Raw genomic sequence first — 17,030 nt, forward strand, 5'->3', positions numbered from 1 at the left:
CGTCTTTGCCTTATTGAAAGCCCAGCCCGTGACGGTTTACCTCGGCATAGCCTGGCTTCAGCTAAACTGTGCAAAGTTCCTAAGCAACAGAAATGCTGTAACATGATGATCTAAAGCTGAGCACGTTGTTACAAGAACAAAATGATACTAATAAATTCAGTATGTTAAGAATTTGGAAAGATAGGATATTGTATTTTTTTAAAACAGAAAATATAACCTCTACCAAGAGCAATGTTTTGATGAGTACTGCCAGACACGAGGAGTTGTGACGATGAAATGAAGTTGTTCAGCTTTACAAAAAGATGTAAATGGCACAAATTCTCTCTTTTGGTATTGCATTTGGAAAACTTGAATTCTTTTACAACTTTACTGACTATAGAACCAAAATTATTTCCAGGCACTAAAAAAGTGCACAAGTTATTGTGGTAAAGGTCTAAACCCGCACCATGCTCTCCGACAGCACAGAAAATAACAATACTTGTAATTTCAATGAACTGCTCACTGGTTAAAAGTTTAGGGTTGCCAACCCTCCAGGGCTGCCCTGGAATCTCCAGCAATTAAAGATTAATCGCCTGGTCTCTGCTGCCAGCAACTTGGGAGAAAAATTATAGGTATGTTATTTTCATTTCCTTTTGATGCTTATTAGTTATTATAAAAATATTGGACATGGGAGAAAAGGCCGTTTGGGTGAGGCGGATGGAGGTGAGAGGTCACGTGATGAAACCTCCAGGAATACATCAAACCAGAGTTGGCAACCCTATTGAGGTTTCCTTAGAGTGTTGTGAGGACAGAGGTGGAGACACAAACTGCAGGAGGTGTGTGTTGGGAAGGCGAGTAGCCATGTTGCATGCATCACTGCCAGATCAAAGAAATTAGCATAAATAATCCTCGTGAATCCCAGATAGATTCAGGAGCCACGATTCTCTGCCCAGCGAACAGAGCATCTGGCACACAGGTCATGCTGATGGCCTAGCTTAAAGATGCTTCTGCTCTGGCCTGGAGACACCACACTACTCGGCAAACTTCCTGCTCCATCTGCCTCGATGCTTGGCTGTACAAGGTTGACCAGTTTGCAATTCAGTGTTGTTCAGTCTTGCTCTTTAGCAAAGGGAGGCTAGGTTCTTCCCAACTTACCCCACAGTAAGTGAAAGTGCCCTGTTAAAATGGAACACTTGCTTCCATGACTCTTGCAAGCTTTAGTTCCTTTTTTTGGGAAAAAACTTTATGAATGAGTTGTAAGCTAACTAGTTTTATTGTTGCCTTATGCAGCATATAAAGACCTGCAAAGTGTAGGTTTGGGATGACTGACTGTGCTATAACAACTCAAACAAATATAGTCAGAGAGATGGGACTCACTAACCTGAAAGCACCTCGTTCTAGTACCTGTACAAATTGGCTTTTACACTGTTGCTCCCTCATGTGGCAGCAGACTACATGTGTGTGTAAGGTGATGTAGATGTGTGAAAATGTCTGGTCTTGTTAGTGCTGAACTTTCTCAGTGCACATTTTGGATGTCTCATGCATTTATAGTCTTTCCTTTCATCGGGTTCTTTTTTAATTTACCTCTTGGACCCCCCCACACAAAAAGCTTATTAGTTAGCAAAGAAATTAGCATAAATAATCCTCGTGAATCCCAGATAGATTCAGGAGCCATGATTCTCTGCCCATCGAACAGAGCATCGGGCACACTCCTTAAGTGAGTCCTGTTTTACTCCTGCTCCTATTTCTTATGTTCTTAAACAAGTTAATAATAATCCAGGCCTTTGAGGCTGCAGCACAGAGTCATTCGTAATGTAGCCCTAACTGGTAATCTCAGGTTAGAGTAGCAACAGTATTTGAGTGTAGGGGGGAGCTTTACTCTTCCAGCTGACCAGTTACAATGACAATTGCTTCATGTCCCACAATTTCTTTAGACAGAGGATGTGGAATTCTTTGACACAAAGTCTTTTAAAGTGGAAGGAAATGAGAGATACTTGAGTCACAAATATTTAAATGACAACAGTTTGTTAAAAACCCTTTTATTTTGGAACCCTGTATTGAATTTTTTAATATTGCATTGACATACTAGCCTGAAAAATAAAGTTGATACAATCAGGTAAATTCTTAATGCAGAGACATGTTACAAGCTTCATATCTGATCACCAATTACCAAGACTAACTGACTCACTGATTGATTATAATACTCTTATTTAAACCTGCCCTCATCCTCTCGAAGGTGTTGAGGCCTTACATCATAGTGACTGTTAATTTATTGGTGTGAAGCACTCTGGGATGTGCAAAGGTGCTGGCTGTATAAATACAAGTACTTTCTCTAACCATTCGCTGGCTGCAAGGTACCTATAGCCATGTTTCATAGGTGAGCCTTAACAAATGACTGTCAAGCAGGCTGTTCAACTGCAGGGGTGTCTCAGCCAGCTCCGCAATTGCCCCCCGCCCCCTCTAACCCAGGAATGCCGAGGTCAGCTAACGGCACAGGTAAGGAAGGTGTTCCTAGGCTTAGCTTTGCACGCGACTGGTTCCATTAACCAACCACTAACTACAGTACTGTAAAACTTTTTTTAAGTTGTATTGGCAATAGGGGTCTTGGACAGGTAACAGTTCTCTGCAGTGATTTAATTCAGAAATAACATAGTGACTGTAGGAGAAAAGCAACTGTATTACAGGCAAAAAAAAACCTTTAAAAATTTGCATCATTTGTAATTTAAAAAAACAAGACAGTAAAGTTACACACTCAGAGGCAGGCTTTGACGCTCCCCACAAGTTAAGTTTTACTATTTCTTAACAAGGCTGAGGTGAGGGAGTGAAAGAAAACCGAAACACAGGAAGAGATATCATTTGCACCTATCATCATCAGTCAACATGGAACATTGATTATATCCCACAACATAAACATCCACGATTCAGACTGTAGGGACATGACTAGAAAACATACAAAGTAAAAAACTGGAAAAAATATTAAAATAAAAATCTCCAAATATTGTTGCAAACCAACACTGTACCTACCACTCTCATTTCAAGTATTAGACAAACATTTTGCACAGTGAACGTGAAGCACGCAAGATATCCGAATGAAAAGCTGCAGCTTTGTTTTAACGTGTTAATTTGTCAGGAGGCATGAAGCCCGTGTCTCCTAATGTTCGAAGTGCAACTCTCCCATTCGGGCGGATGGTAAGCCAGGTGATGCTGCCATTGTTCAGACACATTCTCAGCCAGCCTTCAGGGGGGAACTGCAAAGCTCTACAGAAAAGGGAAAATATAAAACACAGATTACTGGATAATTTAACTTCAATGAATCATCAGGGATTATTTTTTTTAAATTGTGAAGTACTCGGCAAGGGACCAACATCTGCATCCATGCAAGGAGAAGGGGAGGGAAAACAGACAACAGATCAAGTAAGGCGGGAAGCTGGTAGCACTCAAATGAATTCTTTCATTTTGATGGGATCTGGAATATGGCTGTGATATTGTGGTGTTAGCCTTGGCACCCAAATCGCACTCCAGAGACTTGAGCACATAATCTAGGCTGTAACTCCCAGTGCAGTGCTGAGGGAGTGCGGCAGTGCTTTCTGGATGAGACATTAACACTGTGGCCCCTCTGATCACAGACTCTCCCGCCACTGGCAACCAGTCCTCCTTATTTACTCTATCAAAACCCCTCATGAGTTTGAACACCTGTTAAATCTCCCCTTAACCTTCTCTGCTCAAAGAAAAACAATCCCATCTTCTCCAGTCTCTCCCCATAACTGAAGTCCCTCATCCCTGGGCATCATTCTGAAATAGGGCTTAAAAAAAGTGTAAGCATGCCAGAAAAGGCATCACAAGTGTTACAGTAAGTATATATGATAGACTTTTAATATACAATACATTTTTAGATGTTTATAGATGAGGTTAGAAAATAAATGGTTTTGTATATATTTGTGAACATTATCAAACGGGAGTTAGCGAGTTCATTTCCATGGCTCCAATAGTTACTAAGAAATAAAAAAAACTTTACTCTTTCCCCAGTTACAGCTTTAATAACAGAACATTAAAATAGTTACCTGCAAACAAAATAGCGGATAACGTTTGCATGACAGACAATGATCTCGTAACTATCGTTCTGTTGCTTCAGATCCGCTCTGTGGATGTAGTGACGGAAGGCAGCTTCAATCCTCGCACCATCTGCATGATACTGCTGAGGACATTTTAAAAAAAGCATGTAAACCGCTTAGCCAGACCCACACAGGCTAACTATTCAAACGCAGGAAATTAATGAAATACCGTCTGGAAATTATAAACACGATAACAAAACCCATTCACAACGACCTTTCAATTGAAATAAAGCAACCATATTAGGTAAACATATCCTGCTGTAAGATGCAGCTGTGTGAAACTCCTACACTCCTTTAAGACCACAAGGTCTAATTACTGTATAGACACATCCGCAGATCAGTTACAGAAAGAACTTGCATTTAGGTAGTGCCTCAAGGATGGCTCCAAACATTTCAGCCAATGATTTATTTTTGAGGTATAGTCACTGTTGTATGCAAACATGGCAGCCAATTTGTGCACAGCAAGGTCCCACAAACAGCAATGAGGTGAATGACCAGTTAACATTTTTTGGGGGGTGTTGGTTGAGAAATGAATGTTGCCCAGAAGTCCCTGCTGTTCTTTGAAAAAGTGCCACGAGATATTTTACGTCCACCTGAAAAGTCAGGTAGATAGCACCTCGGTTTAACATCTCCAAAAGACGGCACCTCCGACAGTACTGTGCTGGCATCGGCCTAGATAATGGCCCAGAAATTTGGGTCTCCACGGGTGAGTATGCACGGGGTACTCACCCGTAGGCCGAATGGAAGTGCCGGTTTTCTGCATGCACTGCGCATGCGCGGGAAAGCGGCACTTCCGATCCTCTGAACGAAGGTTCAGAGGTCGAACGCGCGCGCAGGAGAGGCTGCACGTGTGCTTTGAACTCAGGTTTTCCCGGGATCGTAAGCCTGCAGGATTTAGAAATGTAAAAAGCAGGCGTAAGGCCTACTTTTTACAAGGAAAGTGGTGAATTAATTAAAATTAAAATTAAAACATTTTTTCCACAGGTTTATTATTTTTTAATACTTTAAAGCAAGGTAAGTTTATTTTTAGCCCCATTAGAATATAAAATTATTTCTTTCAAAAGTTTAAATTATTGTTTAAAATAGTTATTTAATGTAATTTATAGTTTATTTAAAAAGTGTGATTTAAAAAAAATTTATTTGAAGGTTTACTGCTATTTTGGGGCCGTAGTATTTATAAGTCTCGACAGGTCTTCCTGTCATCAGACTTATGAATGGGCTTTTCCCTCCTCCGATTGGCTGCCCATGGCTCACGTGATCCCAGGGGACGCATCGAACTAACTGCGCCCCTGGGACACGCAAGCACTGCGTGCCGGTAGCTGGGCCAGGCCCCGGATCGGAATTCCACGGGGCCCTACAGCTCAACTGCCGGCGCACAAGTTTAGTGCAGGTCGGGGGCTTACACCCGCGGGAAGCCCCCGGCCCGAATTTCTGGGCCATTACCTGGCCTATGTGCTCAAGTTTCTAGAGTGAGGCTTGAGCCCACGACCTTCTGACCGAGGTTGAAGAGTTCTACTAGGCTAATTGCTTAAAAAAAACCTCTAATGGATCTGCAGGTGCTTGTAAATCCCCAGCTCCTGTGCATTTGATGAGGCCAGTCAGTAGTGGCTCCTGTGTCATTTAAAGTATTTTCAATTGCTGGAGGGCTTTCTCTATATTGTATTTAAAAATGTTTGATTGAATTATGAAATTAGACTGGCAAGGAATGTTTGATGCACTACTTTTATATTACTCGTGACGGCGCTCATGGTAAGTTGAAAGATGCGCTGTTTTACATGGAATATTATACCATGTAAATGTGATATTCTGCTACTGTGTTTCCTAATATTGTCAAGTAAACACTGTTAGTTCAGTTCGAGGTTAAAACTATTCATGTCTGGAGATTTGAACCCTCTTTGTGCTCAATTGAGTGTCTGCAAACATTGTGGCTCTGTATTGTGTGTTCCTGGAGAGTTTTTCTGTAATTTGCAAATGGCTGCCTTTGTTTCTTTAACCTTTACCTGTAACTCCAAAACCTGTCTGAAGTGTGACAGCCACCTGCATTGTGACAGACTGGAAGTGCAAGCATATTTTAAGTTTTTGTTACATACAGATAGCTCCATTTCTCCGTGTATGAATTTCCCATAACAATCGCTCGCTATAGGTCAGATTATCATTGCTGCTTTATAAAGACAGGAGTTTTAGCATATGAACAATGCACAAGGTATTATTCTGCTAAATGTGGAACGATGTCCTTTTAATGCCAAAAATGCAAGTAAACACAGGTCAGGTCACTCAGAGTTTGCAATTAAACTGTAAAATGTTTGGTAGTTTTGGCTCCGGGGTCAGAAGCACCCAGCATGAAGAAACTGGCGCTTTTCTCAAAAAGACCGTTTTGCATCTGCAACAAAACATGACACCTGGCACACGACGACAGGTGAAGAGAAAGAGACACAGACACGATTCTGGGGGCTTCCCGCGGGTGCAAGCCCCCGACCTGCACTTACATAGCGCGCCGGCCGTTGAGCTGTGGGCCCCCATGGAATTCCGATCCTGGGCCTGCTCCAACTGCTGGCGCGCAGTGCTTGCATATCCCAGGGGCGCAGTTAGTTTGAAATGTCCCCTGGGATCACGTGGGCCAATCAGAGCAGGGAATGCCCATTCATAAGTTTGACAGGACTTATTAATACTACGGGCCCCAAAACATCACTAAATCTTAATAAATTTTTTAAAACCATCACATTTTTTAAATAAACTATAAATTACATGAAATAACTATTTTAAACAATAATTTAAATTTTTTTTTTAAATAATATTATTTTCTAACGGGGCTAAAATAAACTTACCTTTAAAATTAAAACATTTTTTCCCACAGGTTTATTATTTTTAAATACTTTAATTAATTCACCACTTACCTTGTAAAAAGCAGGCCTTGCAACTGCTTTTTACAAGTGTAACTTCTGGAGACTTACCCTCCCGGGAAAACCTGCAAAAAAAACCTAAGTTCGATGCGCACGCGCAGCCTCTCCCGCGCACGCGTTCGAACTCTGAACCCCTTCTTTCAGGGGAACGGAAGTGTCGGTTTCCCGCGCATGTGCAGTGCATGCAGAAAACCGGCACGTCCATTGGGCCTACAGGTGAGTACCCCGTGCGTACTCACCCCAAAGTTCTGGGCCATAATATATCATAAAACACTGTTATATCTACACACTATGAAATTCATATTTTATATCAGTTAATAGTTCAAGCACTGAATTTTGCCGGCAACTTTCAGCCTGTTCTTTCTCCCAGTTATCTCCAAAGAGATCTGAATATATGCTGGGATTCACAGTGGGCAGACTGGCATTTCACTTCTGTGACTTAGTTTTAAATTCAACTCAAACAGATCATTCCTCTCGATGGCAAGGAGAGACTTAAATGAGGTACAAGATGAGTTTGGGTAGTCTCGCCCCAATCATCACTCCAAAGCACAAAACTGCTCTTGTTTGGCTCAAACTGACCATTACCCAGAGAGGCCGTAACAGAAGACATGCTGTTGCAATACAGGCTCTTTAATCGCAATTAATTTTTTTAATTCATTCACGGGATGTGGCCGTCACTGGCAAGGCCAGCATTTATCGCCCATCCCTAATTGCCCTTGAGAAGGTGGTGCTGGACCACACTCTTGAATACAACTGAGTGGCTTGCTGGGTCATTTCAGAGAGCAGTTAAGAGTCAACCACATTGCTGTGTGTCTGGAGTCACATATAGGCCAGACCGGGTAAGGACAGTAGATTTCCTTCCCTAAAGGACATTAGTGAACCAGATGGGTTTTTACGATAATCCAGTAGTTTCATGGTCGCCATTACTGATACTAGCTTTTTATTCCAGATTTATTTAATTGAATTTAAATTCCCCAGCTGACCTCATGTCACCAGATTATTAGTCTAGGCCTCTGGATTACTAGTCCAGTAACATAACCACTATGCTACCGTACCCGATAAATCTGCAATATATAAGCTTTCTATGTATCTAAATTTAACAGCATTCACCACTCCAGACACCCATCTCCTATAGAAACAACCTGGTTAGTGTACGCTCACCTTGTGTACTCCCTGAATGGCCAGGAACTGCCAGGAAAAGTAGGGAGCTCATTCTAACCTCCCCAAGCAGCAAGGGCCAAAACCCGAAGGTTTCTCTTGATGCTGGAGTAGTCATGTTCAACTTCCCCAAAGCACCCTGTCCCTTGAATCACTTCCTGACCTTGTAGTGCTTGTAACTGTTGTCAAAGCCCTGGTTAGACCACAATTAGAAAGGATATATTGGCCTTGAAAGGAGTGCAGCGCAGATTCACCAGAATGGTACCAGGGCTCCAAGGGTTCATTTATGAGAAGTGATTACATAAACTAGGCTTGTATTCCCTGAAACATAGATGGTTAAAGGGGTGATTTGATTGAGATTTTTAGGATTTGGAAAGGAATTGATAAGATAGACAAACGTTTTCCTCTGGTGGGGGAGTCTAGGACAAGGGGACATAACCTTAAAACCAGAGCCAGACCCTTCAGGAGAGAAGTTAGGAAACACTTCTTCACACAAAGGGTGGTCGAAGTGTGGAACTCTCTCCCACAAAAAGCAGTAGATGCTAGCTCAATTAATGATTTTAGATCAGAGATCGATAGATTTCAGCTAGCCAAGGGTATTAAGGAATATGGAGCCATGGCAGGTGGATGGAGTTAGGATACAGAATGGCCTACTCCTGTTCCGATGTTGTGATAAGCATTTTTGGGCTAAGACACAAGTGAGAGTCGGATCGAGATGGCTCTACAACAGCATGAGGTTCTTAAGAAAAATGTGCCAAGATGTCCATACTTGTACACGGAAACTGAACTACATTCAAATACTAACCACAACTGTACCAATGGGAGGTAACGAAATGTTTTGATTTCCATTGGTATTTCTCTACAGACGCACTGTAATGGAGGTCACCTTAAGCTCCATTCTTACCATAGCCTCTGGCTTCCAATGGCTGACAGGTGGGACAGGTTCAATTGGTGCTCCTTCTCTCAACAAGTCGCAACTCATCATTTTCAAACCTAGAATCACAGCATAGAATGTTCTCAATATGAAGACTGATAATATCACACCCAACTGTTATATAAAAAACACAAATTGCTTATTTTTTCTTCAGTGATAGAGGTATTTATATAGCACCTTTCACATCCTCCAGGCATCCCAAATACTTCATAGCCAATGAATTACTATTGAAGTGCTGTCACTATCGTTATGTGGGCCAACAGCTACTAAGTTGCACACAGCAAGATCCCACAACAGAAAATGAGATGAGTGGCCAATTACAGTTTACTCGACTACAGTTAATTCAAAGTTCTTTGTTTTTGGGTCGAAATTTGAATTACCCGGTAATTGGAATAAAGCAATCTAAATAAAACACCACAGGGAGCGCTTCTTTGCGCAAATCTCAATTTGAATTAAGGAACTTTGAATTAGGAGTAGGCTATGGTTGGTGTTGATTGGAGTAGGAATGTTGCCAGGACACCGGGTAGAATGCCCCTGCTCTTCTTTAAATAGTGCCATGGGATCTTTTGCATCCAACTGAGCAGGCAGACGGGGCCTCGGTTTAACGTCTCATCCAAGATATGGCACCTCTGACAATGCAGCGCTCCCTCAGTACTGCACTGGAGTGTCAGCCTAGATTATATACTCAAGTCCCTGGAGTGAACCCACAACCTTCTGACTCAAAGACCCTGAGCTCCCGGCTGTAGCCGAGTTCTCCACCAGTGAGACTATGGGCCACTCCGCAGATAGACTTGCAGCAGCGTTTGGCGTATCACGTGCAGAACAAGATGAATTTGCTTTGCGTTCCCATGCTTTGGCCAAGAAAGCAGAAGCTGAGAAGCTACTTAAAGATGTCATCCCATTCAAAGTGCTAAGTAGTTATCTTAGCAGAAAATCTGCAGCAAACCATTTAACTGAAAATAATACGCTGGCCAAATACTATTGCAAGTACTTGCCTTTAGGTTACTTCTATGTGTATAGTTTTAAAGAGCCTTACTTTTAAGAATGTAACGTGTGTGTGCATACAGAACATCTTTTCACATTTAGATTGGCCCACAGATTAGATTTCTTTATTTTGAAATCACTATCGCCACAAGAATTGCAGCGGTTCATGAACGCCCATCATCATCACCTTGGACAACTGGGGATGGGCAATAGAGGCTGCCATGCTGGTGTCATCCACTTCCCAGGAACAAGTTTTTTTTAAATCACCTTTATTTACTTTGGCAAACAATGGATTAGAACCGAGGGGGAAAACCCCTTCAATTCCATCCATCAGTAAAATCAGTTTCAGTAGGTGTCTCTGGCTGAAATTTAAATACTTAACTGAGATGCAAATTGAGGAACACAATACTGTAGAAGACAGACAGATTTGTATTATATAGCATCTTTCACAACCTCAGGACGCCCCAAAGTGCTTTACGACCAATGAAGTACTTTTAAAGGTTAGTCACTGTTGTAGGGAAATGCAGCAGCCAACTTCTGCTGGGTCCCACAAACAGCAAAGCAATGAGATAATGAACAGATAATATATTTCAGGTGTTTGTTGATTGAGGGATTAATGTTGGCCACGACACCAGGAGAACTCCCCTGCTCTTAACAGGGGTGTTCTGATGACAGTGATAAGTGTTTGAATATTGCACACATTGCTTTGGATTAGTGTTTTTCAGATTAAGGCTGTGGTATACTGCTTTGGCTTTTGGCTGTGTAGGAATATAAGTGGAACTCACTGCCTGAAAGGGTGGTAGAGGCAGAAACACCCATTGCATTTAAAAAGTACTTGGATATGCAACAACTTGTATTTGTATAGCGCTTTTAACATAGTAAAGCGTCCCAAGGCGCTGCACAGGACTATTATCAGACAAAAAATTTGACACCGAGCCACATAAGGAGAAATTAGGGCAGGTGACCAAAAGCTTGGTCAAGAGAGGTAGGTTTTAAGAAGCGTCTTAAAGGAGGAAAGAGAGGCGGAGAGGTTTAGGGAGGGAATTCCAGAGCTTAGGGCCTTGGCAACAGAAGGCACGGCCACCAATGGTGGAGCGATTATAATCAGGGATGCTCAAGAGGGCAGAATTAGAGGAGCGCAGATATCTCGGGAGGTTGTGGGGCTGGAGGAGATTACAGAGATAGGGAGAGGGCGAGGCCGTGGAGGGATTTGAAAACAAGGATGAGAATTTTGAAACCGAGGCGCTGCTTAACCAGGAGCCAGTGTAGGTCAGCGAGCACAGGGGTGACGGGTGAACAGGACTTGGTGCGAGTTAGGACACGGGCAGCCGAGTTTTGGATGGCCTCAAGTTTACGTAGGGTGGAATGTGGGAGGCCAGCCAGGAGTGCGTTGGAATAGTCAAGTTTAGAGGTAACAAAGGCATGGAGGGTGCCGTAGCCTACAGGGCTGTGGACCAAGAACTGGAAAGTGGGATTAGGCTGGATAGCTCTTTCGGCCGGCACAGACATGATGGGCCCAATGGCCTCCTTCTGTGCCATAAATTTCTATGATTCTATAAGACAAGGGTGCTACCAAGTGAGCCAAGCTGACACTAATGTAATAAATAAGCACCAACTGGATTCAGGTTGTTACAGAATTGCCCTCTCCATAGTTCAACACTGTCCTTTCACATTTAGGAACATAGGAATTGCTAGACGAAAAAAGATAGAGGTCCATCTAGTTCGCCTTCTCCCATCCTGGGAGGCCTACCATACAATGATAATGGAGTTGTTGACCAATCACAGCGATCAATCTCTATCAATGAGTCTACAACAGACCCAGACATGAGTGGAGGAAAACCCCCAGTGGTGGAGAGCTTTGGGAGCCAGAGGTCCAAAGTCACCTGTTCCTCCCAAGCACGCTGCAGTCACCACACATCATGACTCAAATTACTCACTATCCCAAAATGTTCTTTCTATCTATACTTGATAGATATACACTAAAACAACAACAGCTTACATTTATCTAGTGCCTTCAACATAGTAAAACATCCCAAGGCGTTTCAGAGGAGCGTTATCAGACAGGAGATATTAAGACAAAGAGGTAGGTCTTAAAGGAGGAGAGAGAGGTAGAGAGGCGGAGTAAATAAATGTGTGTTGTCACTGTTAAATGCTCAGGAGTCTCAACAGATACAACTTCTATGTTCTTTTTCTGCTAATCCACTGCACTATAATTGATTACCAAAAACCGTTAAAAAAAAAAAAAAAAAAAAATCTGCAAAGTGCTCACAAGACAGAGAAATGATGAGCGCGGAGTACAGGGGGAAGCGCAGACCCACCTGGCAGGTAGTTACTAATGAGGAGTGCGGAGTACAGGGGGAAGCGCAGACCCACCTGGCAGGTAGTTACTAATGAGGAGTGCGGAGTACAGGGTGACGCGCAGACCCACCTGGCAGGTAGTTACTAATGAGGAGTGCGGAGTACAGGGTGACGCGCAGACCCACCTGGCAGGTAGTTACTAATGAGGAGTGCGGAGTACAGGGTGACGCACAGACCCACCTGGCAGGTAGTTACTAATGAGGGGTGCGGAGTACAGGGTGACGCACAGACCCACCTGGCAGGTAGTTACTAATGAGGAGTGCGGAGTACAGGGTGACGCACAGACCCACCTGGCAGGTAGTTACTAATAATTGTAGCCGTCTCTTTTGCTCTGGTCATACTGGAGTGAATCAAGATGTCAAAGTTCAACCCCAAACTGGCCAATCGCTGACCCGTCAGTTCAGCCTGTTCACGTCCTGCAGAGAAATAACATTTTCATTCTTAACAATGACCAGGTTCTTGTCGATTATGGTACAAGTTGTTCAACTAACAAAATAAACCCCTCAAATGTCTGGTGAACTGTACTTTCTTCAAGTCCTGAAAGCAGCAAACTTAGCGACGTGTGGCGCGCCAACCCACGTTTCACAACTCTGGTGCTGCAACGGTAAATTCCGTCAGCGTACCCATCAGCCTTCTTGCTCCTCGTCATTCCCCTGCCCAGCACGCTGCTCTGCCGTACCCTGTTTAAATGAACACTCACTGCACGGTCTCCTACTCATCCTTCCTGACCCAGGACCACAAAATGGTGGAACTCCTAGTTTGGCCTTCCTCCGACAGTTAAGAACCAAGTTTGGCGTTGTCACCTCGAACTGATTTACCTAATCTTCTCTCCTACTCTCCAACCTTGCTGGTGTCCCGCACTAAAGAATCATAGAATGAAACAGCACAGAAGGCCATTCAGCCCATCGTGCCTGTGCCGGCTCTTTGAAAGAGCTCTCCAATTAGTCCCCTGCTCTTTCCCTATAGCCCAGGAAATGTTTTCTTTGCAAGACCTTGGCTCCTGGTTTCTTCACAATAGTTCCTCCTTCTTGCTTACTCCAGTCTTCTTTCCCTGCACAAACGTCACAAAATAATACTAAATACAAAAAGAGAGATACTTCGCTAAAGGCTTTGCGTAATAATTAATGAAGTACGGACCCAGCGACGTCAGAATCCTCTCTTTGTCTGTCGAGGCGGACAGGTTGTACTGGGAATGTCTGATGAGGAAGATGTGCCTCGTGGCTTTGACTTTGTAATCTTCAAGTTGAGTGGTCAAGTCCTCAGAGGCCTCTTTATTTTTCTTGTTGGGTTTAACAAGTGAAATCGGCTCCCGTCTAAATCAAAACAAGAGAACTATATTAATGGTTATGGTAATGAATGGCCATCCCAGTGCTCTTCCCCTCTACACCCCAGAAACAAAATGCCTCACTGGCACTTTAACTACCCGGCTGGGAACTGGTTAAACTCACCGAACCAGAACCAATTCCCTTCGGCACAAGCTCTTCCACACAACCGTGTTAACCTCTGGGAGACTCTGACCAGCTTTTCATGCTGTAAAACTGGGTGCAGCGCACAAAGCAGCCGCTTCAAATTCTACAAACACCACAGTATTTTTACAATACTATAATGGCTAAAACTAGGAAAACCCACCTAAAAACAGCATGCTCAATATCAATTATATAAGTTTATAAATGTTTTACAGACATAGGAATAGGATGAGGCCATTCTGCCCCTCGAGCCTGTTCCACCATTCAATTAGCTGATCTGTACCGCAACCCCATTTATCTGCCTTTCCTCCATAACCCTTGATGTCCTTACCTAACAACAATCGTCAAAATTTCAATTGAAAAAAAAATTGGAAAAACCAGCCTCCATCCAGAGAAAGTGACTGAGAAATGATCTAATAGAGGGATTTAACAACAACTTGCATTTATAGAAGCGCCTTTAACGTAGTAAAACATCCCAAGACACTTCAAAGGAGCCACATAAAAAGATATTAGGACAGGTAAGAGGTAGGCTTTAAGGAGCGTCTTAAAGGAGAGCGAGGTTGAGAGGCGGAGAGGTTTAGGGAGTGAATTCCAGAGCTTAGGGCCTCAGCAGCTGAAGGCTCGGCCGCCAATGGTGGAGCGATTAAAACCGGGGATATGCAAGAAGTCTGAATTGGAGGAGTGTAGAGATCTCAGAGGGTTGTAGAGCTGGAGGAGGTTGCAGGAATGGGAAGGTGCAAGGCCATGGAAGGATTTGAAAACAAGGATTAGACCAGGAGCCAATGTAGGTCAGTGAGCACAGGGATGGTGGGTGAACAGGACTTGGTGCGAGTTAGGATACGGGCAGCAGAGTTTTGGATGAGCTCAAGTTTACGGAGAGTGCAAGGCGGGAGGCTAGCCAGGAGAACATTGCAATCGTTGAGTCTTGGAGGCAACACTGGATGGTATAGATCCAGACAATCTGTTCAAACTAATCAGAGAGCAAGAGAAGAGGAGACAGTTCACACTAGTAAAAGATGAATTTAGGCCCATGTCAGGAAATTCTTCAGAAAGCACCCAAAACAGGAACATTGACTGGAACCATTTAAGAAATAACTAAATGCCACCAAAGGTGGGAATAAAGTCCCTCTCTCCACCCGGATGAACTAAAGAAAGAACTTGCATTTCTACAGCACCTTTCCCCACCTCAGGGTGTCCCAAAGCGCTTTACAGCTATAAATGAAGCACTTTTTTGAAGTGTAGTCACTGTTGTAATGTGGGAAGTGCGGCAGCCAATGTGCGAACAGCAAGCCCCCACAAACAGCAATGTGATAATGATCAGATAATGTTTTTTAGTGATGTTGATTGAGGGATATTGACCAGGACACCGGGGAGAACTCCCCTGCTCTGCTTCAAAATAATGGCCATGGGATCTTTTACATCCACCTGAGAGGGCAGGCGGGGCCTCGGTTTAACGTCTCATCCGAAAGACAGCACCTCTGACAGTGCAGCACTCACGCCATACTGCACTGGGAGTGTCAGCCTAGATTTATGTGTTTAAGTCTCTGGAGTGAGACTTGAACCCACAACCTTCATGACTTGGAGGCAAATAGTGCACAGCAAGCTCCCACAAACAGCAACGTGATAATGACCAAATAATGTTTTTTAGTGATGTTGATGGAAGGATAAATATTGGCCAGAACACTGGGGAGAACTCCCATTCTCTTCTTTGAAATAGTGCCATGGGACCTTTTACATCCACCTGAGGGAGCAGACGGGGCCTCGGTTTAACGTCTCATCCGAAAGACGGCACCTCCGACAGTGCAGCACTCCCTCAGTACTGACCCTCCGACACTGCAGCACTCCCTCAGTACTGCCCCTCCGACAGTGCGGCGCTCCCTCAGTACTGACCCTCCGACACTGCAGCACTCCCTCAGTACTGCCCCTCCGACAGTGCAGCACTCCCTCAGTACTGCCCCTCCGACACTGCAGCACTCCCTCAGTACTGCCCCTCCGACACTGCAGCACTCCCTCAGTACTGCCCCTCCAACAGTGCAGCACTTCCTCAGTACTGCACTGGAGTGTCAGCCTGGATTTATGTGCTCAGGTTCCTGGACTGGGACTTGAACCCACGGCCTTCTGCCCCAGCGGGACTCTCCGGGCCCCTCCCCTCACTCACTTGTCCCAGTTGGAGTCCCAGCTTCCGCCCGCCCGCTGCTCCAGGCCCACACTCGGCGCTCCGGGGCTCCAGCTCGCCGCCGCCGCCGCCTCCACCCGCCCGTCGCCGCGCCGCTGGGTCGCCGCAGCCGCCACCACCACGGCCGCCGTGCCGGCGATGCCGCAGGCCACCTGGAAGGCCCTCCGGAAGGCCATGGGCCCGGGGGCTGAGCAGAAAGAGAGACCGGGGCCTGGGTTACTGGGGGACTAGAATTATGGTGCACTGTCTTCCGGTTACGGAAGCCGACAGCGGACAAAGTGCGGTCGCGAATCTCTCAGCAGCGGAAGGTTTCCGGTCTTGTGTTAAATGTCGATTCAAATTACCCCCAAACTGTTTTGTGGAAAATCAGAATCCCAACTCCCTCCTGCAGGAAATAAACGGGATTTGGAATTTCCTTCTGCATCTGCAACAAAAAAAACCTGTTCTTTCAGCAGGAATTAATACCTTATTTAATTAATATCCACAGCTCCAGTTGTTTTATGATTGTTTATAAATAAAACTCCTAACCTACTTTAATTTGAACTGTGCAATGAGCCCTCTTCTCTTTCTCAAGGTCTCCATTTATTTCCCCTCGTCATCGGTTTTAATGCTTACAAGCAAAAAAAAAATGAATTGATAAGCATTATGATATAAACAATTCCTCATTGGTACTCGGTGTTATCACTGCATTCTCTGTCCACTGAAGGGCGATAAATACATGTTTAAATATTGATGAGGTGTCTCTGTAAGCTCCTCTAACGCGACAACCCTTATCATTACTGCACCATTGGCGGCCATGGCTTCAGCTGCCTCGGCCCTAAGCTCTGGAATTTGCTCCCTAAACCTCTCCGCCTCTCTAAAAAAAATAAAGACTTGCATTTCTGTAACGTCTTTCACAACCTCAGGATGCCCCCAAAGTGCTTTACAGCCGATGAAGTACTTGTGAAGTGTAGTCACTGTTGG

At 44.2% G+C, this 17,030-nt stretch overlaps 1 protein-coding gene across 2 annotated transcripts; it reads right to left on the minus strand.

Moving 5' to 3' along the window:
* Positions 1-1,997: 1,997 nt before the first annotated feature.
* Positions 1,998-16,370, minus strand: pgam5 (PGAM family member 5, serine/threonine protein phosphatase, mitochondrial). Of its 2 annotated transcripts, none has more exons than XM_086011954.1 (6): positions 16,050-16,370; positions 13,563-13,738; positions 12,716-12,841; positions 9,054-9,142; positions 4,041-4,174; positions 1,998-3,237 (listed from the first exon to the last, which is right to left on the minus strand). In XM_086011954.1, the coding sequence occupies exons 1-6, from the start codon at positions 16,241-16,243 to the stop codon at positions 3,090-3,092; spliced, it is 867 nt and encodes a 288-aa protein (XP_085868080.1). In that variant the 5' UTR covers positions 16,244-16,370; the 3' UTR covers positions 1,998-3,089. The 2 variants fall into 2 exon arrangements, with proteins under 2 accessions (XP_085868080.1, XP_085868081.1); XM_086011955.1 differs by having other exon boundaries at positions 4,041-4,171; positions 16,050-16,368.
* Between the last annotated feature and the right edge of the window lie 660 nt (positions 16,371-17,030).

Source organism: Somniosus microcephalus, chromosome 19 (genome assembly GCF_052327205.1).
Source record: "Somniosus microcephalus isolate GS21.2 chromosome 19, FLI_Smic_1.0, whole genome shotgun sequence".
Lineage (NCBI taxonomy): Eukaryota > Metazoa > Chordata > Chondrichthyes > Squaliformes > Somniosidae > Somniosus > Somniosus microcephalus.

Excerpts from the sequence above, each read along its gene's own strand:
- pgam5 (XM_086011954.1), bottom strand. The coding sequence starts at position 16,243 with ATGGCCTTCCGGAGGGCCTTCCAGGTGGCCTGCGGCATCGCCGGCACG. Across the intron at positions 9,143-12,715 it reads TATTAGTAACTACCTGCCAG|GTTTGAAAATGATGAGTTGC; the intron begins GTGGGTCTGTGC and ends CTGTGATTCTAG. Across the intron at positions 3,238-4,040 it reads ATCCGCTATTTTGTTTGCAG|AGCTTTGCAGTTCCCCCCTG; the intron begins GTAACTATTTTA and ends CCTTTTCTGTAG.